Consider the following 24,119-nt stretch of genomic DNA (forward strand, 5'->3'; position numbering starts at 1 on the left):
TCCCTGCCCCATAGAGGAGCCTGACCCCATAGGGACCCCCCGGGCACATGGAGGGGACTGGCCCCATAGAAACCCTCCCATGTCCCATAGAGACCCCCCCTGCCCCACAGAGACCCCCCCTGCCCCATAAAGGGGCCTGGCCCCATAGAGACCCCCCGGGACATGTGGGAGCCCCCCGGACACCTGGGACACCCTGGGGACCCCCCCCGGGAGTCCTGTGTGTGACCCCCCCCGCACAGAGGCGATGGTGGAAGGTGGAGAACAGCGCTGGGTGCGAGCGGGTGGAGGGACGGACAGAGGGACGGACAGAGGGACGGACAGAGGGACGGACAGAGGGACACTGGGGGGTCCTGGCCGTACTGGGGGGGTCACTGTGGCCGTACTGGGGGGGTCACTGTGGCCGTACTGGGGGGGTCACGGCGCTTTTCCTTTCGCTTTTGGCCGCGCTTTTCCTTTCGGTTCTGGAGGCGACAGCGGAGCCGCGGATCCGCACCGAGGTCACCGGGGGGGGTCCCGGGGGGGCGCTCGGGGGTGTCCCCTCCCCTGTCCCCTCCCGTGTCCCCTCCCCTGTCACCCCCTGCCCCGGGGGGGGCTCAGGCGGCGCCGGCTGCGAGCTGGGGGGGACAGAGGGGACAGGGGGGACAGGGGGCACAGGGGGGACAGGGGGGACACGGACCGAGGTCTGGGGGTCTGGGGGTCCAGGAGAGAGGGGGGGACACGGACCCGACCCCGACCCCCCCCCCCCAACGTGAGTCCGCTTGCTCCGGTGGCGGGAAAAGGAAGTGAAGGGGACAGGGGAGGGGACAGGGGAGGGGACAAGGGGCAGCTCGGGGCACCCCTGGCCGCGTCACCTGGGCAGGTGAGGGGGGTGCGGGGCGGCGCAGGTGCCACCAGAGCCCCTTGGGGCTACCGGGAGAACCGGTCCGGCCACACCTGCGGCCAGGTGACCCCGCGGCCGGCGGATGTTTGGGTTTGTCACCTGACGCTGAGCCACCAGCGTGGGGACACCGGTGGCAGCGGCGAGAGGCGGCCCCGGTGCGGCCCCGGTGTGGCCCCGGTGGTGGCCCCGGTGTGGCCCCGGTGTGGCCCCGGTGTGGCCCCGGTGCTGCCCCCATGGCGGCGTGCGGAGGTGAGGGGGTGGCAGGGAGGTGGCGGCGACAAGTGGCACTGGGAGGGGACCGGGAACGGGGAAATGGGAACGGGGGAAATGGGGAATGGGAATGGGGAATGGGGAACTGGGAATGGGGAATTGGGAATTGGAATTAGGAAATGGGAACGGGGGAAATGGGGAATGGGAATGGGGAATTGGGAATGGGGAACTGGGAATTGGAAATTGGGAATTGGAATTAGGAAATGGGAACTGGGAACTGGGAAATGGGAACAGGGAATTGGGAATTGGAAATTGGGAATTGGAATTAGGAAATGGGAACGGGGGAACGGGGAATGGGAATGGGAATGGGGAATGGGGAATTGGGAATTGGGAACAGGGAATTGGGAAATGGGAACTGGGAACGGGGAAATGGGAATTGGGAAATGGGAAATGGGAATTGGAATTAGGAAATGGGAATTGGGAATTGGGAACAGGGAATTGGGAATTGGGGACTGGAACTGGGAACTGGGATGGGCTCGGAGCTGGCACGGGTGGCCCGGGTCCTGCCCAGCCCTCGGGCTACCCCGGCGTGGTGCCACTTGTGGTGCCACTTGTGGTGTCACTTGTGGTGTCACTTGTGGTGTCACTTGTGGTGCCACTTGTGGTGCCACTTGTGGTGTCACTTGTGGTGTCACTTGTGGTGTCACTTGTGGTGTCACTTGTGGTGCCACTTGTGGTGTCACTTGTGGTGTCACTTGTGGTGCCACTTGTGGTGCCACTTGTGGTGTCACTTGTGGTGTCACTTGTGGTGTCACTTGTGGTGTCACTTGTCCCCCCCGGGCACAGAGAGGGACAGGGCAGGGAGGGCTTGGTGGCCACACCCGAGAGAAGGCGGCACCGCGGGGACAATGGGGGTGACGCTGGGACAGGACCGTGGGGACATGGGGACGCTGGCACTGACCCCTTGGGTGGGCACGTGGGCACTGGGGACACTGGGACCGCTCTGGATGAACACTGGACCCCTCTGGGTGGACACTGGGACCGCTCTGGATGGACACTGGGACCCCTCTGGATGGACACGGGAAATTGGGACTTACCCCTTGGGTGGACACTGGGACCCCTCTGGGTGGGCACTGGGACCCCTCTGGGTGGACACTGGCACTGACCCCTTGGGTGGGCACTGGGGACACTGGGACCCCTCTGGGTGGACACTGGGGAAATTGGGACTTACCCCTTGGGTGGGCACTGGGACCCCTCTGGGTGGACACTGGGGACGGTCCCCACAGGCTCAGGTGACACAGATTCGGCCCCGTGGGTGTCAGGGCTGTCCCCGTGCCACACCTGGCCCGTGTCACCTGTGGCACTGCCAGCCCTGCCACCCACGGCACCCAGGGGACAAGGGACAAACCAGGGCTGGGGGGGGGAACTCCTCAGGGGTGTCCCAGTGCTCCCAGTAGGCCCAGTGCCCTCATCTCCAGTAATCCCAGTGTTCCCAGTGTCCCCAGTGCCCCCAGTATGGCCATCGTCCCCAGTGTCCCCATCACTCCCAGTGGCTCCAATGTCCCCACCATTCCCAGTATCCCCCAGTGCTCCCAGTGTCCCCAGTGTCCCCATCACTCCCAGTGTCCCCAGCATTCCCAGTGACCCCAGTATCCCCAGTGTCCAATTTTCCCCAGTAATCCCAGTATGGTCAACATCCCCAGTGTCCCCAGTATTCCCAGTATCCCCCAGTGTCCGATTTTCCCCAGTATTCCCAGTGCCCCCAGTATTCCCAGTGCCCCCAGTGTTCCCAGTGCCCCCAGTGTTCCCAGTGTCCACAGTAGTTCCAGTATGCCCAGTGTCCCCAGCATTCCCGGGGAGTTATTCCAGTAATCCCAGTGCCCCCAGTATCCCCCCCAGTAATCCCAGTATGCCCCAGCAGGGACACTGGGATTATTCCAGTAATCCCAGTGTCCCTGCTGTCCCCAGTGCCCCCAGCATTCCCAGAAACCTCGGTGCCCCCAGTGTTCCCCAGTGCTCCCAGTATTCCCAGTGTCCCCAGTAATTCCAGTGTCCCCAGCATTCCCAGTATCCCCCAGTGTCCCCAGTGCTCCCAGTATTCCCAGTGTCCCCAGCATTCCCAGTGTCCCCAGTATCCCCAGTAATTCCAGTATTCCCAGTGTCCCATTGCTCCCAGTAATCCCAGTGTCCCCAGTATCTCCCAGTGTCCCCAGCATTCCCAGTAACCTCGGTGCCCCCAGTGTTCCCCAATTCCAGCATTCCCAGTGTCCCCAGTGCTCCCAGTGCCCTCAGCATTCCCAGTGTCCCCAGTGTCCCGCTGTTCCCAGTATTCCCAGTGTCCCCAGCATTCCCAGTGCCCCCAGTATCCGGCTCCATCCCATACTGGGGTTGGGCAGCTGCAGAGTCAGCAGGATCTGGGAAGAACTGGGGCAGGAGTCAGGCAGGAGTCACCTGCCCAGGTGAGGTGTCACTGGCCCAGGTGAGGTGTCACTGGCCCAGGTGAGGTGTCACTGGCCCAGGTGGGCTCTCATTGGCCCAGGTGAGGTGTCACTGGCCCAGGTGAGGTGTAACCTGCTCAGGTGAGGTGTCACTGGCCCAGGTGAGGTGTCACTGGCCCAGGTGAGGTGTAACCTGCTCAGGTGAGGTGTCACTGGCCCAGGTGGGCTCTCATTGGCCCAGGTGAGGTGTCACTGGCCCAGGTGAGGTGTCAGTGGCCCAGGTGAGGTGTCACCTGCTCAGGTGAGGTCTCATTGGCCCAGGTCAGGTGTCACTGGCCCAGGTGGGCTCTCATTGGCCCAGGTGAGGTGTCACTGGCCCAGGTGAGGTGTCACTGGCCCAGCTGAGGTGTCACTGGCCCAGGTGAGGTCTCATTGGCCCAGATGAGGTGTCACTGGCCCAGGTGGGCTCTCATTGGCCCAGGTGAGGTGTCACCTGCTCAGGTGAGGTGTCACTGGCCCAGGTGAGGTGTCACTGGCCCAGGTGAGGTGTCACTGGCCACGTGCAGTGTCCAGCCCTGGCGGCTCAGAGCTGCTGGGAACCTGTCGGACCAGCCCGGCTGGACAGGACTCACCTGGACAAGGGGAGGGGCTGGGACTCACCTGGACAGGATCAGGGGCCGGGACTCATCTGGACAAGGGGAGGGGCTGGGCCTGGCCGGGCTCATTCACCAGGATTCACCTGGCCAAGGGGAGGGGCTGGGACTCACCTGGACAGGATCAGAGGCCGGGACTCACCTGGCCGGGCTCAGGGTTTGGGCCTCACCTGTCCTGTCTCACCGGGGGTCCCGGTGCCTCCAGACCCCCCCCCAAACCGGGGGGACAGGTGAGGTGGCGGCGGCGGGGGTGGGGCTGGGGGCGCAGGTGGGGCCATCAGGGACCGGGGTTGTCCCCTCCCGGCTGCGCCCACCTGAGTTTCCCACGGGAATTGGGATTTGGGATTTTGGGGGGGGTCCGGGGACGTTCCCACGGTGGTGGCCGGCATGGGGAGGGGTCAGACTCCGGCCACAGGAGTTTCCCACACTGACCAGGACTCCCGGAGGGGGGGGTCGGGTCACACCTGTTTTTCCCACGGTGGCACACGGGTCACAGAGCGTCCTGCCCCACCTGGTGACAGGGACAGGCGCAGGCCCCCTCGCCCTCACCGAGATCCCTCCCCACAGGTTGTGCCAACTGCGCCCGAGCCTCCGAACCGCTCCGGGAGCGCCCCCAGGACCCCCCAATGGCGCGGCCGCCTCTGTCCACTCTGCCGGACACCCCGTTCCCCAGCCGGACGCTGGCCGCGCTGGCCGGAGTGGCCGAGGGGCTGCTGAGCCCCGCGTACTGGGCGCTGGACCGGCTGCTGGCGCTGCTGGTGCCCACCACGGCGCAGCGGGCGCGCTGGCGGCGCCGCCGGGCCGGGCTCTGCCTGGCCGTGGGTGCGCGGGCGCTGGCGGCGCCGCTGCTGCTGCTGGCGCTGCTGCTGGCGCTGCTGCCGGCGCTGCCGGGGCTGCTGCTGTGGCTCCCGGTGCAGGCCAAGCGCCGGCCCTTCGTCCACCAGCACACGGCCGCTGCGGCCGCGGCCGAGCCCTGGGACGCGCGGCGAGCCCGCGGCTTCACCTTCCTGACGGCCAACGTGTGCCTGCTGCCCAGCGGGCTGGCGCGCTTCAGCAACCTGGGCGACACGCGGCGGAGGGCGGCGCTCATCGGGCGGATCCTGGCGGCCGGAGCGCCCGCGGAAGCTTCCGGAGACCGGCGCGGGCTGCTGGAGCCGCGGAGGGGCCGGGGCTACGGGGGCACCGCAGCGCGAGGGGGGCACCCGGGCGGAGATGCCGGGCGGGGGGCGTGGAGGGCGGCGACAGCGGATGGCGCGATGGAATGGCCGGAGATGCCGATGGCCAACCCAACATCCATGGCCAACCCAACACCGATGGCCAACTCAACATCCATCGCCAACTCAACACCCGTCACCAACCCAACACTGATGGCCAACCCAGCACAGATGACCAACCCAGCACAGATGACCAACCCAACACTGATGGCCAACCCAGCACCGATGACCAACTCAACACTGATGGCCAACTCAACATGGATGACCAACCCAGCACAGATGACCAACCCAATGCTGATGGCCAACCCAGCACCGATGACCAACTCTTGGCCAACCGTTGACTCGGTGCCAACGCCGGAGTTGCCGCTGACCAACCCAACGCCGGGAGCTGCTCCGTGCCCAGCGTCCGGCCCGGGGCCGGAGCGGCCGATCCCGCTGGCGGACCCGATGCCCGCGGTGCTGAGCGCCCGCGTCCCGCCAGACACCGACTTCGTGTGCCTGCAGGAGGTGTTCGACGGCGCCGCGGCCGCCGCCCTGCGCCGGCAGCTCGGCCGTCGCTTCCCGCACGTGCTGTGGGGCGTGGGCCCGGGGGGGCTGCGCTGCGGCCGGCTGCGGGCCCTGGGCAGCGGGCTGCTCCTGGGCAGCCGCTTCCCGCTGCTGGCCGCCCGCTTCCAGCCCTTCCCCAACGCCGCCCGCGAGGACGCGCTGGCCAACAAGGGGCTGCTGGTGGCGCAGGTGAGGGGGCGACGCCTGAGGGGTGGCGGGCGGTGACGCGGGGCTGAGGTGACGTGTGGCTGGTGTCCCCTGCAGGTGCTGTTGGGGACGGAGCAAGGCCGGCGCGTCGTGGGGTACCTGGGCTGCACCCACCTGCAGGCGCCCGCAGGTGAGTGGGGACACGGTGACAGCGTGGGGGGACACTGGGGGTGACACCGGGGGGCCTCGAGGTGTCCTTGTCCTGCTGTGTCCGTGTGTTTGTGTCCCACCAAATCCGTGTGTCCACCTGTCCGTGTGTCCCCATGTCCCCAAGTATCCCTGCATCCGTGTGTCCCCATGTCCCCCAATGTCCATATACACCTGTGTGTCCCTGTGTCCCCATGTCCCCGTGTCCCCATTCCTGTGTCTGTACGTGTCCCCATGTCCTTGTGTCTGTGTTCATGTGTCCCCATGTCCCTCTGTCCCCATGTCCTTGCGTCCGTGTTCCCTTGCGCCCGTGTGTCTGCGTCCCCCTGTCCCCAATGTCCCTGTGTCTGTCCCTTTGTGTCCCCCATGTCCCCCAATGTCCATAGACACCTGTGTGTCCCTGTGTCCCCGTCACTGTGTCTGTCCCCATGTCCCCATGTCCCCATGTCCCTGTCCCCATGTTCATGTCCCCATCATGTCCCCATTGTCCCCATGCCCCCCTGTCCACGCCGATGCCACCATCCGTGACCAGCAGCTGTCCCTGTGTCTGTCCCTGTCCCCATGATGTCCCCATGATGTCCCCATGATGTCCCCATGTCCCCATGCCAGCCAATGCCACCATCCGTGACCAGCAGCTGTCCCTGTGTCTGTCCCTGTTCCCATGTCCCCATGATGTCCCCATGATGTCCCCGATGTCCCCATGATATCCCCATTGTCCCCATGTCCCAGCCAATGCCACCATCCGTGACCAGCAGCTGTCCCTGTGTCTGTCCCTGTGTCTGTCCCTGTCCCCATGATGTCCCCATGATGTCCCCATGATGTCCCCATGTCCCTGTGCCAGCCGATGCCACCATCCGTGACCAGCAGCTGTCCCTGGTGCTCCGGTGGCTCTGGGAGTTCCGGCAGGAGCAGGACCGGCGTGGGGACCTGGTGGCCTTCGATGTCCTCTGCGGGGACCTCAACTTCGACAACTGCTCCCGCGGTGGGGACAGGGGACACGGGGGGACATGGGGGGGGACAGGAAGGGACAGAGGGGTGGGAAACAAGGGACACGGGAGAGGGACAGGGGACACGGGGGGACACGGGGGGAAGAGGTGTGGGACACGAGGGGACATGGGCAGGGGACAGAGGGACACGGGGGGACATGGGCAGGGGACAGAGGGACACAGGGGACATGGGGGACAGAGGTGTGGGACACGAAGGAACACGGGCAGGGGATAGAGGGACACTGGGGGACACGGGGGGGACACAGGAGGGGACAGGGGTGTGGGACACTGAGGGACACACGAGAGGGACAGGGGACACGGGGGACAGAAGTGTGGGACATGAAGGGACACAGGCAGGGGGACAGAGGGACACGGGACAGGGGACACAGAGGGACACAGGGGGACACAAGGGAACACAGGAGGGGACAGAGGTGTGGGACACGAAGGGACACAGGACGGGGACAGAGGGACATGAAGGGACACGGGAGGCAGACAGGGGACACAGGGTAGACAGGAGGGGGACAGGGGACACGGGGGTGACAGCAGCGCCGTGTCCCCGGCAGGTGACGCCCAGAACCGGCAGCACCGCCTGTTCAAGGAGTTCTGGGACCCCGCGTGCTGCGACTCGGGCCAGGAGCAGCCCTGGGCCATCGGTGGGGACACTGCTGTCACCTCCCCGGGGAGCCCAGTGTCACCTCTGCCTGGGGACCCCACGGTCACCAGGGCCTGGGGAGCCCACTGTCCCCTCCCTGTCCCCTGGGGTCCTGTTCATGTCCCTGTCCCCTCCCTGTCCCTTCCTGTCCCCTCCCTGTCCCCTGGGGTCCCGTTCATGTCCCTGTCCCCTCCCTGTCCCTTCCTGTCCCTTCCTGTCCCCTCCTGTCCCCTCCTGTCCCCTGGGGTCCCGTTCATGTTCCTCCTGTCCCCTCCCTGTCCCCTCCTGTCCCCTCCCTGTGTCTGGGGTCCCGTTCATGTCCCTGTCCCCTCTCTGTCCCTTCCTGTCCCCTCCTGTCCCCTGGGGTCCTGTTCATGTCCCTCCTGTCCCCTCCTGTCCCCTCCCTGTGTCCGGGGTCCCGCTCACGTCTCTGTCCCCTCCCTGTCCCCTCCCTGTGTCCGGGGTCCCGCTCATGTCTCTGTCCCCTCCCTGTCCCCTCCTGTCCCCTGGGGTCCCGTTCATATCCTGTCCCCTCCCTGTCCCCTCCCCGTGTCTGGGGTCCAGCTCATGTCTCTGTCCCCTGCTGTCCCCTGCTGTCCCCTGCTGTCCCCAGGGACGCTGCTCAATTACCTCAAGATCTACGAGGAGCCCGTGTCCACCCCTGAGGAGATGAGGAGGTGACAATGGGGACATTGGGGACATGGGGGCGAGGGGAGGGTCCTCCATGCCTGTGTCCCCGTGTCCCCTGTGCCCTCGTGTCCCCGTGTCCCCATGTCCCTTGTCACTGTGTCCCCGTGTCCCAGTGTCCCCATGTCCCCGTGTCCCAGTGTCACTCTGTCCCCATGTCCCCATGTCCCACTGTGTGCCCATGTCCCCATGTCCCTGTGTCCCTGTCCCCGTGTCACTCTATCCCCATGTCCCCATGTCCCACTGTGTCCCCATGTCCCTCGTCACTCTGTCCCCGTGTCCCCATGTCCCACTGTGTCCCCATGTACCTGTGTCCCACTGTGTCCCCATGTCCCACTGTGTCCCCATGTCCCCATGTCCCTGTGTCCCTGTCCCCGTGTCCCACTGTGTCCCCATGTACCCGTGTCCCACTGTGTCCCCATGTCCCTGTGTCACTCTGTCCCCATGTACCCGTGTCCCACTGTGTCCCCGTGTCCCCATGTCTCACTGTGTCCCTGTCCCCGTGTCCCACTGTGTCCCCATGTCTGTCCCCATGTCCCCATGTCCCCATGTCCCCGTGTCCCTGTGTCCCCGTGTCCCCATGTCCCACTGTGTCCCCATGTCCCCATGTCCCTGTGTCCCTGTCCCCGTGTCCCACTGTGTCCCCATGTCTGTCCCCATGTCCCCATGTCCCCTCAGGACGCTGTCCCAGCCGTGGGGACGCGAGCGGTTCCTGGCGGGTCCCATCCTGTCCTGTGGGGCCCTGGACCCGATGGCCCCGCGGCCGTGGCAGGGCCGGAGAGTGGACAGAGCGCTGCTGAGGAGGGACCCCGCGCTGACCACTGTGAGTGACCGCTGGGAACCCCAGTGACCCCTCAGTGACCCCCCAGTGACCCCCCCAGTGACCCCTCAGTGACCCCCCAGTGACCCCTCAGTGACCCCTGAGACCCTGCACTGACCACTGTGAGTGACCACTGAAGGGACCCCAGTGACCCCCCAGTGACCCCCCCAGTGACCCCTGGGACCCCGCACTGACCACTGTGAGTGACCGCTGGGAACCCCAGTGACCCCTCAGTGACCCCTCAGTGACCCCTGAGACCCTGCACTGACCACTGTGAGTGACCACTGAAGGGACCCCAGTGACCCCCCAGTGACCCCTCAGTGACCCCTCAGTGACCCCCCCAGTGACCCCTGGGACCCCGCGCTGACCACTGTGAGTGACCACTGAAGGGACCCCAGTGACCCCTCAGTGACCCCTCAGTGACCCCTCAGTGACCCCTGAGACCCTGCACTGACCACTGTGAGTGACCACTGAAGGGACCCCAGTGACCCCCCAGTGACCCCTCAGTGACCCCTCAGTGACCCCCCCAGTGACCCCTGGGACCCCGCGCTGACCACTGTGAGTGACCACTGAAGGGACCCCAGTGACCCCTCAGTGACCCCTCAGTGACCCCTCAGTGACCCCCCCAGTGACCCCTGGGACCCTGCACTGACCACTGTGAGTGACCACTGAAGGGACCCCAGTGACCCCCCCCAGGATCCTCCCAGTGACCCCTGTGACCCCGCGCTGGCCAACCATGAGTGACCACTGGGAACCCCCAGTGACCCCTCAGTGACCCCCCCAGTGACCCCGGTGTCCCCTGGTGTCCCCGTGACCCCGCCCTGACCCCGCTGTCCCCACAGGAGGTCATCGGGTACTCGGTCATCACCGAGCTGGCCACAATGTCTGACCACCTGCCCGTGGCCCTGCGGCTGCGCCTGGGGCCCGCTGACCTCTGACCCCGGCACGGACACGGCGCTGGACACCAGGGTGGACACTGGGACGGACACTGGGATGGACACAGGGATGGACACGGGGATGGACACAGGACTGGACACAGGGATGGACACTGGGATGGACACTGAGATGGACACTGGGATGGACACCAGGATGGACACAGGACTGGACAGGGGGAGGGACTTGGGGCTGGACACTGGGATGGACATGGGGATGGACACGGGACTGGACACGGGACTGGACAATGGGATGGACACTGGGATGAACACGGCTCGGACCTGAGAGTGGCCATGCTCTGGACATAGGGCTGGACTCGGGGATGGACACAGGGCTGGACACGGGGATGGACATAGGGCTGGACATAGGGCTGGACTCGGGGCTGGACATGGGGCTGGATGCAGCTTGGACCTGAGAGTGGCCACACGCTGGACACAGGGATGGACATGGGACTGGACACGGGAATGGACATGGGGACGGACACGGGGATGGACAATGGGATGGACACTGGGATGGACATAGGGCTGGACAACGGGATGGACACTGGGATGGACACGGCTCGGACCTGAGAGTGGCCACACTCTGGACATGGGACTGGACACAGGGCAGGACACGGGGCTGGATGCAGCTTGGACCTGAGAGTGGCCATGCTCTGGACATGGGGCTGGACATGGGGATGGACACGGGGATGGACACGGGGATGGACATGGGGATGGACATGGGGATGGACACGGGGATGGACATGGATGGACATGGGGATGGACATGGGGATGGACACGGGGATGGACATGGGGATGGACATGGGGATGGACACAGCACTGGTCACAGCTCTGACTCCAATGTGACCCCAGTGTGATCATGGCTCCAGCCACAGCCCTGACCACAGCTCTGGACACAGCAGTGGTCACTGCACTGGACACAGCACTGGACACAGCAGCGGTCACTGCACTGGACACAGCACTGGACACAGCTCTGGACGCAGCACTGGACACAGCCCTGGTCAGTGCACTGGTCACAGCACTGGACACAGCACTGGACACAGCATTGGTCACTGCACTGGACACTGCAGTGGTCACTGCACTGGACACAGCACTGGACACAGCACTGGACACAGCACTGGACACAGCAGTGGTCACTGCACTGGACACAGCACTGGCCACAGCAGCGGTCACTGCACTGGACACTGCAGCAGTCACTGCACTGGACACAGCACTGGACACAGCACTGGACACAGCAGTGGTCACTGCACTGGACATAGCAGTGGTCACTGCACTGGACACAGCACTGGACACAGCAGTGGTCACTGCACTGGACATAGCAGTGGTCACTGCACTGGACACAGCGCTGGTCACTGCACCGGTCACTGTACTGGCCACAGCAGCGGTCAGTGCAGGGGCGGGATCAGTACAGCATTGATCCCATATTGGTGCAGGATCGGTGCAGCATTGATCCGGTATTGATCCAGCATTGATCCAGCTTTGATTGGGAATCTGTCCATTACGGATCCAGCATTGATCCGGTATTGGGGCTGGATCTGCCTGCTATTGATCTGACATTGATTGGGAACCAGACCATGATGGACCCAGCATTGATCCAGTATTGAGGCAGTATTGATCTGACATTGATCTGATATTGATCAGGAATCAGTCCATGATGGACCCAGCATTGATCTGCTATTGGGGCAGGATCAGCCTGCTATTGATTTTACATTGATCAGGTATCAGTGCAGGGTGGATCCAGCATTGATCTGGTATTGGGGCAGTATTGATCTGACATTGATCTGACATTGATCAGTCATCACTCCATGATGGACCCAGCATTGATCTGGTATTGGAGCAGTATTGATCTCCTATTGATCTGACATTGATCTGACATTGATCAGGAATCAGTCCATGATTGACCCATCATTGATCCAGTATTGGGGCAGTATTGATCTGACATTGATCAGGAATCAGTCCATGATTGACCCAGCATTGATCCGGTATTGGGGCAGTATTGATCTGACATTGATCTGGCATTGATCGGGAATCATTGCAGCATAGATTGGGCATTAATCTGGCATTGATCCAGCATTGATGTGTATTGATCCGGCATTGATTGGGCACTGCTCTGGCATCAGCTGGGCTTTGCCCTGGTGCTCTGGTGCCGGGATGAAGCTCATGAAGGAATTTTGGAAAAAATGAGTCGAGTTTGGGCCGTGATTGTGCAGGGAATGGGAATGGGGAAATGAGAATGGGAATGAGGAATGGGGAATGGGAATGGGGATGGGGAATGGGGATGGGAATGGGGAATGGGGATGGGAATGGGAATGGGGGAATGGGAATGGGGAATGGGGAATGGGGAATGGGGATGGGAATGGGAATGGGAATGGGAATGGGGAATGGGGATGGGGAATGGGGAATGGGAATGGGGAATGGGGAATGGGAATGGGAATGGGAATGGGGAATGGGAATGGGGAATGGGGATGGGGAATGGGGAATGGGAATGGGGAATGGGAATGGGAATGGGAATGGGGATGGGGAATGGGCAATGGGGAATGGGGAATGGGGATGGGGAATGGGAATGGGGAATGGGAATGGGGAATGGGGAATGGGAATGGGAATGGGAGCAGCCCAGGAGAGAGAGCTGGGAATGGGAATGGGAATGGGGATGGGGAATGGGGAATGGGAATGGGGAATGGGAATGGGAATGGGGAATGGGGAATGGGAATGGGGAATGGGAATGGGAATGGGGATGGGGAATGGGAATGGGCAATGGGGAATGGGAATGGGAATGGGGAATGGGAATGGGAATGGGGAATGGGAATGGGAATGGGAATGGGGATGGGGAATGGGAATGGGCAATGGGGAATGGGAATGGGAATGGGGAATGGGAATGGGGAATGGGAATGGGGATGGGAATGAGGAATGGGGAATGGGAATGGGAATGGGATTGGGAATGGGGAATGGGAACAGCCCCAGGAGAGAGAGCTGGGATTGGGATTGGGGGATTGGGGGATTTGGGGATTTGGGGACTGGGATTTGGGAATGGGAGCGGCCCCGGAGAGGGTCCGGGTCAGGCAGAGGGGCTGGGGGCTGGGCTGGGGGATGGGGGCACAGGGGCCCCGCTCCAGCTGCCCCCGGACGAACCCGGCTGCACCGGCACCCGGCACTGAGCCGGCATCGAACCGGCATCGATCCCGTGTTGGAGCAGCATTGATCCGGCATTGATCCTGCTTTGGATCAGCATTGATCCTGTATTGATCCTGCTTTGGATCAGCATTGATCCTGTATCGATCCCGTGTTGGATCAGCATTGATCCTGTATCGATCCCGTGTTGGAGCAGCATTGATCCGGCATTGATCCTGCTTTGGATCAGCATTGATCCGGCATTGATCCTGCTTTGGATCAGCATTGATCCTGTATCGATCCGGTGTTGGAGCAGCATTGATCCTGTATCGATCCGGTGTTGGATCAGCATTGATCCGGCATTGATCCTGCTTTGGATCAGCATTGATCCGGCATTGATCCTGCTTTGGATCAGCATTGATCCTGTATCGATCCCGTGTTGGATCAGCATTGATCCTGTATCGATCCTGCTTTGGATCAGCATTGATCCTGTATCGATCCCGTGTTGGATCAGCATTGATCCTGTATCGATCCTGCTTTGGATCAGCATTGATCCTGTATCGATCCTGCTTTGGATCAGCATTGATCCGGCATTGATCCAGCTTTGGATCTGTATTGATCCAGAATTGATCTGGCATTGATCCAGCATTGATCCAGCATTGATCCAGAATTGATCTGGCATTGATCCAGCATTGATCCAGTATTGATCCAGCTTTGATCCAGCATTGATCCAGCATTGATCCAGAATTGATCTGGCATTGTTCCACTATTGACCCAGGATTGATCTGGTATTGATCCAGCATTGGCTCAGTATTGATCTGGCATTGATCCACCATTGATCCAGTATTGATCTAGAATTGATCTGACATTGATCCAGCATTGATCCAGTATTGATCCAGCATTGATCCAGCATTGATCCAGTATTGATCTAGAATTGATCTGACATTGATCCACCATTGATCCAGCATTGATCCGGCATTGGATCAGTATCGATCTGGCATTGATCCAGCACTGATCCAGTATTGATCCGGCACTGATCCAGTATTGATCTAGAATTGATCTGGCATTGATCCAGCACTGATCCAGTATTGATCCAGTATTGATCCAGAATTGATCTGGCATTGATCCAGTATTGATCCAGAATTGATCTGGCATTGATCCGGCACTGATCCAGAATTGATCCAGCACTGATCCAGTATTGATCTAGAATTGATCTGGCATTGATCCGGCACTGATCCAGTATTGATCCAGCACTGATCCAGTATTGATCTAGAATTGATCTGGCATTGATCCAGCACTGATCCAGCATTAATCCAGTATTGATCTGGCACTGATCCAGCATTAATCCAGTATTGATCTGGCATTGATCCGGCACTGATCCAGCCTCTCTCTGGCGGGGCTGGCACAGCCCCCATGGCACAGGGGGGTTCCCCCTCCCCACCATTCCCAGAGTTTGGGGTCGGGGGGTGTCCCCTGCCCCCCTGGATCTGTGGGGCAGAGCTCGGGGGGGCTCTGTGGGGCTGGGGGGGGTCCCTGGGGGTCCCTGTCCCCCCCAAGACACCAGGCAGGAGTTGGGGGGCACAAGAAGCTTTATTGGAGGCTGGGGGGAACCGGGGGGAGACCCCCAAAGGGGGGAGCTGGGCCCCCCCATGGAGGGGCTGAGCTGGGGAGGGGGGGCTGCCCTATAGATTGTGAGTATCTAGGGGGGCTGCCCCATAGCGGGGTCAGGGGCTGCCCCATAGTGGAGTTAGGGGTCTGCCCTATAGATTGTGAGTATCTAGGGGGGCTGCCCCATAGCGGGGTCAGGGGGCTGCCCCATAGCGGGGTCAGGGGCTGCCCCATAGAGGAGTTAGGGGTCTGCCCTATAGATTGTGAGTATCTAGGGGGGCTGCCCCATAGTGGAGTTATGGGGTGCCCTATGGACTGTGCGTATCTAAAGGGGGGGGCTGCCCCATAGCAGAGCCAGGGGCTGCCCCATAGCAGAGCCAGGGGCTGCCCCATAGCAGGTGCATATCTAGGGGGGGTGCCCCATAGCAGGGTCAGGAGCTCCCCATAGCAAGGTATGGGGGCTGCCCCATAGTGGAGTTAGGGGGCTGCCCTATGGACTGTGCGTATCTAGGGGGGGCTGCCCCATAGCAGAGTTTGTGACAGGGTGCCCTATAGGGGGGTCAGGGGGCTGCCCCATAGGCTGTGCGTACCTAGCAATGGGGGGCTGCCCCATAGAGGGGGTGCATAGCTGGAATGGGTGGGGGGCTGCCCCATAGCAGGGTTTGGGGCTGCCCCATAGCGGAGTTAGAGGGGTGCCCTGTAGGCTGTGCGTACCTAGCAATGGGGGGCTGCCCCATAGACTGTGCATAGCTGGAGTGGGTGAGGGGCTGCCCCATAGCAGGGTCAGGGCCACCCCATAGCAGGTGCATAGATGGGATGGGGGCTGCCCCATAGCTGGAGTCAGTGGGGTGCCCTATGGACTGTGCGTATCTAGGGGGGGGCTGCCCCATAGCAGGGTTTGGGAGGGGTTCCCTATAGAGGGGATGGGGTCTGCCCTATAGACTGTGCATCTCCAGCAATGGGGGGCTGCCCCATAGCAGGGTCAGGGGCTGCCCTATAGCTGGGTGAGGGGCTGCCCCATAGCGGGTGCATAGATAGGATGGGGGGCTGCCCCATAGTGGAGTTAGGGGTCTGCCCTATAGACTGTGCGTATCTAGGGGGGGCTGCCCCATAGCAGGGTGAGGGGCTGCCCCATGGGGGGGTGCATAGATGGGATGGGGGCTGCCCCATAGCTGGAGTGGGTGAGGGGCTGCCCTATGGATTGTGCGTATCTAGGGGGGGCTGCCCCATGGATTGTGCGTATCTAGGGGGGGCTGCCCCATAGCAGGGTTGCGCAGGGGCTGCCCTATAGCAGGGTCAGGGGCTGCCCTATAGCAGGTGCATAGATGGGATGGGGGCTGCCCCATAGCGGGGTCAGGAGCTGCCCTATAGCAGGATTTGGCAGAGGCTGCCCCATAGTAGGGTGGGGGGCTGCCCTATAGAGGGGTTGGGGGGCTGCCCCATAGCAGGATCAGGGGGCTGCCCTATGGACTGTGCGTATCTAGCAATGGGGGGCTGCCCCATAGGCTGTGCATAGCTGGAATGGGTGGGGGGCTGCCCCATAGCAGGGTTTGGGAGAGGCTGCCCTATAGAGGGGTCAGGGGCTGCCCCATAGCAGGAGTGGGTGGGGGGCTGCCCTATAGAGCGCTTTGGGTCTGCCCTATAGATTGTGCGTATCTAGAGGAGGGGCTGCCCCATAGCAGGGTCAGGAGCTGCCCCACAGCAGAGTTTGGGGCTGCCCTATAGCTGCTATGGGGCGGCCCCATAGTGGGTTTGGAGCCACCCCACAGCGGATTTGGAGTCACACAGCAGGGATTTGGGGCTGCCCCATAGCTGTTTTGGGGTCACACAGGTGGTTTTGGGGCCCCCCATAGCAGATTTGGGGCCGCCCCATAACCGTTTTGGGGTCATACAGTGGGTTTGGGGTCACACAGGTTATGGGGTGCCCCACAGGAGGTTATGGGGTGCCCCACAGCCATTTTGGGGTCACACAGCAGGTTTTGGGGTGCCCCACAGGAGGTTATGGGGTGCCCCACAGCCATTCTGGGGTCACACAGGTTATGGGGCGCCCCACAGGAGGTTATGGGGTGCCCCACAGCCATTCTGGGGTCACACAGGTTATGGGGCGCCCCACAGCAGGTTATGGGGTGCCCCACAGGAGGTTATGGGGTGCCCCACAGCCATTCTGGGGTCACACAGGTTATGGGGCGCCCCACAGGAGGTTATGGGGTGCCCCATAACTATTTTGGGGTCACACAGCAGGTTTTGGGGTGCCCCACAGGAGGTTATGGGGTGCCCCACAGCCATTCTGGGGTCACACAGCAGGTTTTGGGGTGCCCCACAGGAGGTTATGGGGTGCCCCACAGCCATTCTGGGGTCACACAGGTTATGGGGTGCCCCACAGGAGGTTATGGGGTGCCCCACAGCAGGTTATGGGGTGCCCCACAGGAGGTTATGGGGCGCCCCACAGCCATTCTGGGGTCACACAGGTTATGGGGCGCCCCACAGCAGGTTATGGGGCGCCCCACAGCAGGTTATGGGGTGCCCCACAGGAGGTTATGGGGCGCCCCACAGCCATTCTGGGGTCACACAGGTTATGGGGTGCCCCACAGGAGGTTATGGGGCGCCCCACAGCCATTCTGGGGTCACACAGGTTATGGGGCGCCCCACAGGAGGTTATGGGGTGCCCCATAACCGTTTCGGGGTCTCTCACACGGCCTCCTGCGCCTGCCGGAACTCGAAGACGCTGCCGCGCTCCAGGAAGGTTTGTGGGGTCGGGGGGTTTGGGGCGTTTTGGGGGTTTTGGGCGTTTTGGGGGGCCCAGAGGTCCTGGGGGTCCGGGGGGTCCTGGGGGGCGCCCCCAGCCCCGTCCTCAGGGGGGCCGAACCCGCCCCCACCCGGGGTCAGCAGGCGGAAAACGTCCTGTGGGGAGAGAGGGGGTTTGGGGTCAGCGACTGCGGGGTTTGGGGTTTGGGGTTTGGGGGATTTGGGGTCAGCGACTGGGGGTTGGGGTCAGGGGTTTGGGGTCAGGGGGATTTGGGGTCAGCGACTGGGGGGTTGGGGTTTGGGAGATTTGGGGTCAGGGGGATTTGGGGTCTGGGGGATTTGGGGTTTGGGAGATTTGGGGTCAGGGGGATTTGGGGTTTGGGGGATTTGGGGTCAGGGTTTGGGGTCTGGGGGATTTGGGGGATTTGGGGTCAGGGGGATTTGGGGTTTGGGGGATTCGGGGGATTTGGGGTCTGGGGGATTTGGGGTTTGGGGTCAGGGTTCTGGGTTTGGGGTTTGGAGTTTGGGGTCAGGGGGATTTGGGGTTTGTGGGGTTTGGGGGATTTGGGGTTTGTGGGGATTTGGGATCAGGGTTTGGGGTCTGGGGGATTTGGGGGATTTGGGGTCAGGGGGATTTGGGGTTTGGGGGATTCGGGGGATTTGGGGTCTGGGGGATTTGGGGTTTGGGGTCAGGGTTCTGGGTTTGGGGTTTGGAGTTTGGGGTCAGGGGGATTTGGGGTTTGTGGGGTTTGGGGGATTTGGGGTTTGTGGGGATTTGGGATCAGGGTTTGGGGTCAGGGTTTGGGGTCAGAGGTTTGGGGTTTTTGGGGTGATTTTGGGGCAGTTTTTGGGGCAGTTTTGGGGCAGTTTTGGGGCAGTTTTTGGGGCGGTTTGGGGGCAGTTTTGGGGCAGTTTTGGGGCAGTTTTTGGGGCGGTTTGGGGGCAGTTTTGGGGTAGTTTTTGGGGCAGGTTTTGGGGGATTTTTGGGGCAGTTTTTGGGGTGATTTTGGGGGTTTTTGGCTCACCCCAGGCTCCACGCACACCGAGCTCTTGCCCCCCAGGTTGACGGGATTTGGGGGATTTTGGGGCAGTTTTTGGGGCAGTTTTGGGGCAGCTTTTGGGCAGTTTTTTGGGCAGTTTTGGGGCAGTTTTGGGGCAGTTTTTGGGGTAATTTTTGCGCAGTTTTTGGGGCAGTTTTTGGGCTGATTTTGGGGCAGTTTTGTGGCAGTTTTTGGGCAGTTTTTGGGCTGATTTTGGGGCAGTTTTTGGGGCAGTTTTTGGGCAGTTTTGGGGCAGTTTTTGGGGTAATTTTTGGGCAGTTTTTGGGCAGGTTTTGGGGCAGGTTTGGGGCAGTTTTTGGGCAGTTTTGGGGCAGTTTTGGGGCAGTTTTTGGGGCAGTTTTTGGGGGATTTTTTGGGCAGTTTTTGGGGCAGGTTTTGGGGCAGTTTTGGGGCAGTTTTTGGGGCAGGTTTTGGGGCAGTTTTGGGGCAGTTTTTGGGGCAGGTTTTGGGGCAGTTTTTGGGGGATTTTTTGGGCAATTTTGGGCAGGTTTTGGGGCAGGTTTGGGGCAGTTTTTGTGCTGTTTTGGGGCAGTTTTTGGGCAGTTTTTGGGGCAGTTTTGGGGTGATTTTGGGGGTTTTTGGCTCACCCCAGGCTGCACGCACACCGAGCTCTTGCCCCCCAGGTTGACGGGATTTGGGGGATTTTGGGGCAGTTTTGGGGCAGTTTTTGGGGGATTGTTGGGGCAGGTTTAGGGGCAGTTTTTGGGGGATTTTTTGGGCAGTTTTTGGGGTAGTTTTTGCGCAGTTTTGGGGCAGTTTTTGGGGCAGATTTTGGGCAGATTTGGGGCAGTTTTTGGGCAGTTTTGGGGCAGTTTTGTGGCAGTTTTGGGGCAGTTTTTGGGCAGTTTTTGGGGCAGTTTTTGGGCAGGTTTGGGGGCAGTTTTTGGGGCAGTTTTTGGGCAGTTTTGGGGCAGTTTTTGGGGGATTTTTTGGGGCAGTTTTTGGGGCAGTTTTGGGGCAGTTTTGGGGCAGTTTTTGGGGCAGATTTTGGGCAGATTTGGGGCAGTTTTTGGGCAGTTTTGGGGCAGTTTTGTGGCAGTTTTGGGGCAGTTTTTGGGCAGTTTTTGGGGCAGTTTTTGGGCAGGTTTGGGGGCAGTTTTTGGGGGATTTTTTGGGCAGTTTTGGGGCAGGTTTGGGGCAGTTTTTGGGGTGATTTTGGGGGTTTTTGGCTCACCCCAGGCTCCATGCACTCCGAGCCCTTGCCCCCCAAGTTGACGGGATTTGGGGGATTTTGGGGCAGTTTTTGGGGTAATTTTTGGGGTAATTTTTGGGCAGTTTTTGGGCAGGTTTGGGGCAGTTTTTGGGGTAATTTTTGGGCAGTTTTGGGGCAGTTTTTGGGGCAGTTTTGGGGCAGTTTTTGGGCAGTTTTTGGGGCAGGTTTTGGGGCAGTTTTTGGGGTGATTTTGGGGGTTTTTGGCTCACCCCAGGCTCCACGCACACCGAGCTCTTGCCCCCCAGGTTGATGGGATTTGGGGGATTTTGGGGCAGGTTTTGGGGGATTTTTTGGGCAGTTTTTTGGGCAGTTTTTGGGCAGTTTTTGGGCAGTTTTTGGGCTGTTTTGGGGCAGTTTTTGGGGCAGTTTTGGGGCAGTTTTGGGGCAGTTTTTGGGGCGATTTTGGGGGTTTTTGGCTCACCCCAGGCTCCACGCACATCGAGCTCTTGCCCTCCAGGTTGACGGGATTTGGGGGATTTTGGGGCAGTTTTTGGGGCAGTTTTTGGGGGATTTTTTGGGCAGTTTTTGGGCAGGTTTTGGGGCAGTTTTGGGGCAGTTTTTGGGGCAGGTTTTGGGGGATTTTTGGGGCAGTTTTTGGGGCGATTTTGGGGGTTTTTGGCTCACCCCAGGCTCCACGCACACCGAGCTCTTGCCCCCCAGGTTGACGGGATTTGGGGGATTTTGGGGCAGTTTTTGGGGGATTTTTTGGGGGATTTTTGGGGCAGTTTTGGGGCAGTTTTTGGGCAGGTTTGGGGCAGTTTTTGGGGGGATTCTGGGGGTTTTTGGCTCACCCCAGGCTCCACGCACACTGAGCTCTTGCCCCCCAGGTTGACGGGATTTGGGGGATTTTGGGGGATTTTTTGGGGGATTTTTGGGGCAGTTTTTGGGGGATTTTTTGGGGGATTTTTGGGGCAGTTTTGGGGCAGTTTTTGGGCAGGTTTGGGGCAGTTTTTGGGGGGATTCTGGGGGTTTTTGGCTCACCCCAGGCTCCACGCACACCGAGCTCTTGCCCCCCAGGTTGACGGGATTTGGGGGATTTTGGGGCAGTTTTTGGGGGATTTTTTGGGGGATTTTTGGGGCAGTTTTGGGGCAGTTTTTGGGCAGGTTTGGGGCAGTTTTTGGGGGGATTCTGGGGGTTTTTGGCTCACCCCAGGCTCCACGCACACCGAGCTCTTGCCCCCCAGGTTGATCACTCTCCCGTCCCGCCGCAGCAGCAGATTCAGCCCCGGCGCCCCCGGGAGCCCCCCTGGGGGAGATGGGGGGGTCAGGGGGGGCTTGGGGGGTCCCGGGGGGGTCGGGGGGACCCCCGAGGGTCGGGGGGGGGGGGGGCTGTGAGTAATTGAGGGGGTCCCAGGGGATTTTGGGGGGGATTTGGGGGTGGTCCCGGGGGTCCCTGACCTGGCACGCCATAGGGGCTGGGTTATGGGGGATTTGGGGGCGTTTAGGGGATTTTGGGGGGGATTTGGGGTTCCTCACCTGCCATTCCATAGGGGCTGGGTTATGGGGGATTTGTGAGATTTTTGGGGGGATTTGGGAGATTTTTGGGGGGTTATGGGGGATTTGGGGGGGATTTAGGGGATTTTGGGGGTCCCTCACCTGCCATTCCATAGGGCCTGGTGGCTCAAGGGGTTATGGGGGATTTGGGGGGGGGTTTAGGGGATTTTGGGGGGTATTTGAGGTCCCTCACCCACCATTCAATAGGGTCTGGGTTATGGGGGATTTGGGAGATTTTTGGGGGATTTGGGAGATTTTTGGGGGGATTTGGGAGATTTTTGGGGGATTTGGGAGATTTTTGGGGGGATTTCGGGAGATTTTTGGGGGGATTTTGGGGGGGGGGAGGTCCATCACCCACCATCCCGTAGGGCCTGGGTTATGGGGAATTGGCTGAATTTTTGGGGGGGATTTTGGGGATGTTTTAGGGGTTTTTAGGGGGTCCCTCACCCACCATGCCATAGGGCCTGGTGCCTCAGAGGATTTGGGGGATTTTGGGGGGGATTTGGGGGATTTTTTGGGGTCCCTCACCTCGCATCCCATAGGGCCTGGGTTACGGGAATTTGGGGGATTTGAGGAGGATTTTGGGGGGGATTTTGGGGCGGCTTTTGGGGATGTTTTAGGGGATTTTGGGTCCCTCACCTGCCATTCCATAGGGCCTGGTGGCTCAGGGGGTTATGGGGATTTTTGGGTATTTTTTGGGTATTTTTTTGGGTATATTTTGGGTATTTTTGGGGTCCCTCACCCGCCATCCCGTAGGGCCTGGTGGCTCAGGGGATTTGGGGGATTTGGGTGTTTTTTGGGTAGTTTTTGGGGGATTTTTAGGGGATTTTTTAGGGTTCCTCACCCGCCATCCCATAGGACCTGGTGGCTCAGGGGGTTATGGGGATTTTGGGTATTTTTTGGGTATTTTTTGGGTATATTTTGGGTGTTTTTTGGCTCCCTCACCCGCCATCCCGTAGGGCCTGGTGGCTCAGGGGGTTATGGGGATTTTGGGTATTTTTTGGGGGATTTTTAGGGGATTTTTTGGGGTCCCTCACCCGCCATCCCGTAGGGCCTGGTGGCTCAGAGGGTTATGGGGGTTTTTGGGTATTTTTTGGGTATTTTTTGGGTATATTTTGGGGTATTTTTTGGGTGTTTTTTGGGGACCCTCACCCGCCATCCCGTAGGGCCTGGTGGCTCAGGGGGTTATGGGGGTTTTGGGTATTTTTGGGTATTTTTTGGGGTATTTTTTGGGTGTTTTTTGGGGACCCTCACCCGCCATCCCGTAGGGCCTGGTGGCTCAGGGGGTTATGGGGGTTTTTGGGTATTTTTGGGTATTTTTTGGGTATATTTTGGGTGTTTTTTGGCTCCCTCACCCGCCATCCCGTAGGGCCTGGTGGCTCAGGGGATTTGGGGGATTTGGGTGTTTTTTTTGGGTATTTTTTGGGGGATTTTTAGGGGATTTTTTGGGTCCCTCACCCGCCATCCCGTAGGGCCTGGTGGCTCGGCGCTCGCTCAGCACCGAGAGCTGGGTGGGCGCCCGGAACTGCAGCTCCCGGACCACCCCATCCCCGCCCCGGTGCCGGCCCGCGCCCCCCGAGCCCGCCCGGAGCTCAAAGCGCCGCAGCACCACCGGGTACCTGGGAGGGACACAGAAAAACGGGGTCAAAACCCCCCAAAAATCACCCCAAAAATCACCCCGAGCCCGCCCGGCGCTCAAAGCGCCACAGCACCACCGGGTACCTGCGGGGAGAGGGAAAAACGGGGTAAAACCACCCCAAAATCACCCCAAAATCACCCCAAAAATCACCCTGAGCCCGCCCGGAGCTCAAAGCGCCGCAGCACCACCGGGTACCTGGCGGGGAGATGGAAAAAACGGGGTAAAACCACCCCAAAATCACCCCAAAATCACCCAGAGACCACCGAGCCCACCACAGCACCACCGGGTACCTGCAGGGGGGAAAACGGGGTCAAAACCCCCAAAAATCACCCGAAAAAATCACCCCGAAATCACCCCAAATCCCCCTGAGAGACCCCAGAGCACCACCGGGTACCTGGGGGAGGAAAAAAATGGGGGTTAGGACCCCCCAAACCCCACAGGACCCCCCAAACCTCCCCAGAGCCCCCAGACCCACCTCGTCTCGAGGATCTCGGGGTCGGTGATCCGGGTGTTGGTCCTGTGCGTGTGGGACCCCCAAAACCCCAAACCCCCTGAGCCCCCAGACCCCACAAACCCCACAGACCCCATAGGACCCCCCCAGAGCCCCCAGACCCACCTCGTCTCGAGGATCTCGGGGTCGGTGATCCGGGTGTTGGTCATGTGCGTGTGGACCCCGCTGCGGCCCCCCAGCTGGGCCCGGCCCCCGCGCCCCCGGCCACGGTCTCGTAGTAACCCCCCCGTGGGGAGCCGAAGGTGACGTTGTTCATGCAGCCCTGGGGACAGCGGGGACAATGAAAATGGCACCCTAAACACACCGAAACTGACCCTAAACGCCCCAAAAATGGCACCCTAAACACACCGAAACTGACCCTAAACGCC

General features: G+C 60.9%; 2 protein-coding genes across 2 annotated transcripts in view; one reads left to right on the plus strand and one right to left on the minus strand.

The window, feature by feature from the left end:
• Positions 1-1,113: 1,113 nt before the first annotated feature.
• LOC136570890 (sphingomyelin phosphodiesterase 5-like) lies at positions 1,114-11,055 on the plus strand. The gene is made up of 9 exons (XM_066571296.1): positions 1,114-1,129; positions 4,749-5,489; positions 5,724-6,130; positions 6,206-6,278; positions 7,137-7,277; positions 7,845-7,934; positions 8,547-8,610; positions 9,299-9,443; positions 10,283-11,055. The coding sequence occupies exons 1-9, from the start codon at positions 1,114-1,116 to the stop codon at positions 10,376-10,378; spliced, it is 1,773 nt and encodes a 590-aa protein (XP_066427393.1). The 3' UTR covers positions 10,379-11,055.
• A 3,996-nt stretch (positions 11,056-15,051) lies between these two features.
• Positions 15,052-24,119, minus strand: part of OPLAH (5-oxoprolinase, ATP-hydrolysing) — a 46,308-nt gene continuing 37,240 nt past the window's right edge. Inside the window, 5 exon segments of the mRNA XM_066571318.1 lie at positions 15,052-17,989; positions 21,256-21,353; positions 23,060-23,220; positions 23,857-23,926; positions 23,929-24,013. Of these exon segments, the coding sequence (XP_066427415.1) occupies positions 17,777-17,989; positions 21,256-21,353; positions 23,060-23,220; positions 23,857-23,926; positions 23,929-24,013 (627 nt within the window). The 3' untranslated portion in view covers positions 15,052-17,776.

This window comes from Molothrus aeneus, unplaced genomic scaffold (assembly GCF_037042795.1).
Source record: "Molothrus aeneus isolate 106 unplaced genomic scaffold, BPBGC_Maene_1.0 scaffold_43, whole genome shotgun sequence".
NCBI lineage: Eukaryota > Metazoa > Chordata > Aves > Passeriformes > Icteridae > Molothrus > Molothrus aeneus.

Excerpts from the sequence above, each read along its gene's own strand:
- LOC136570890 (XM_066571296.1), top strand. Across the intron at positions 6,131-6,205 it reads AGGGGCTGCTGGTGGCGCAG|GTGCTGTTGGGGACGGAGCA; the intron begins GTGAGGGGGCGA and ends TGTCCCCTGCAG. Across the intron at positions 7,935-8,546 it reads GGAGCAGCCCTGGGCCATCG|GGACGCTGCTCAATTACCTC; the intron begins GTGGGGACACTG and ends TGCTGTCCCCAG.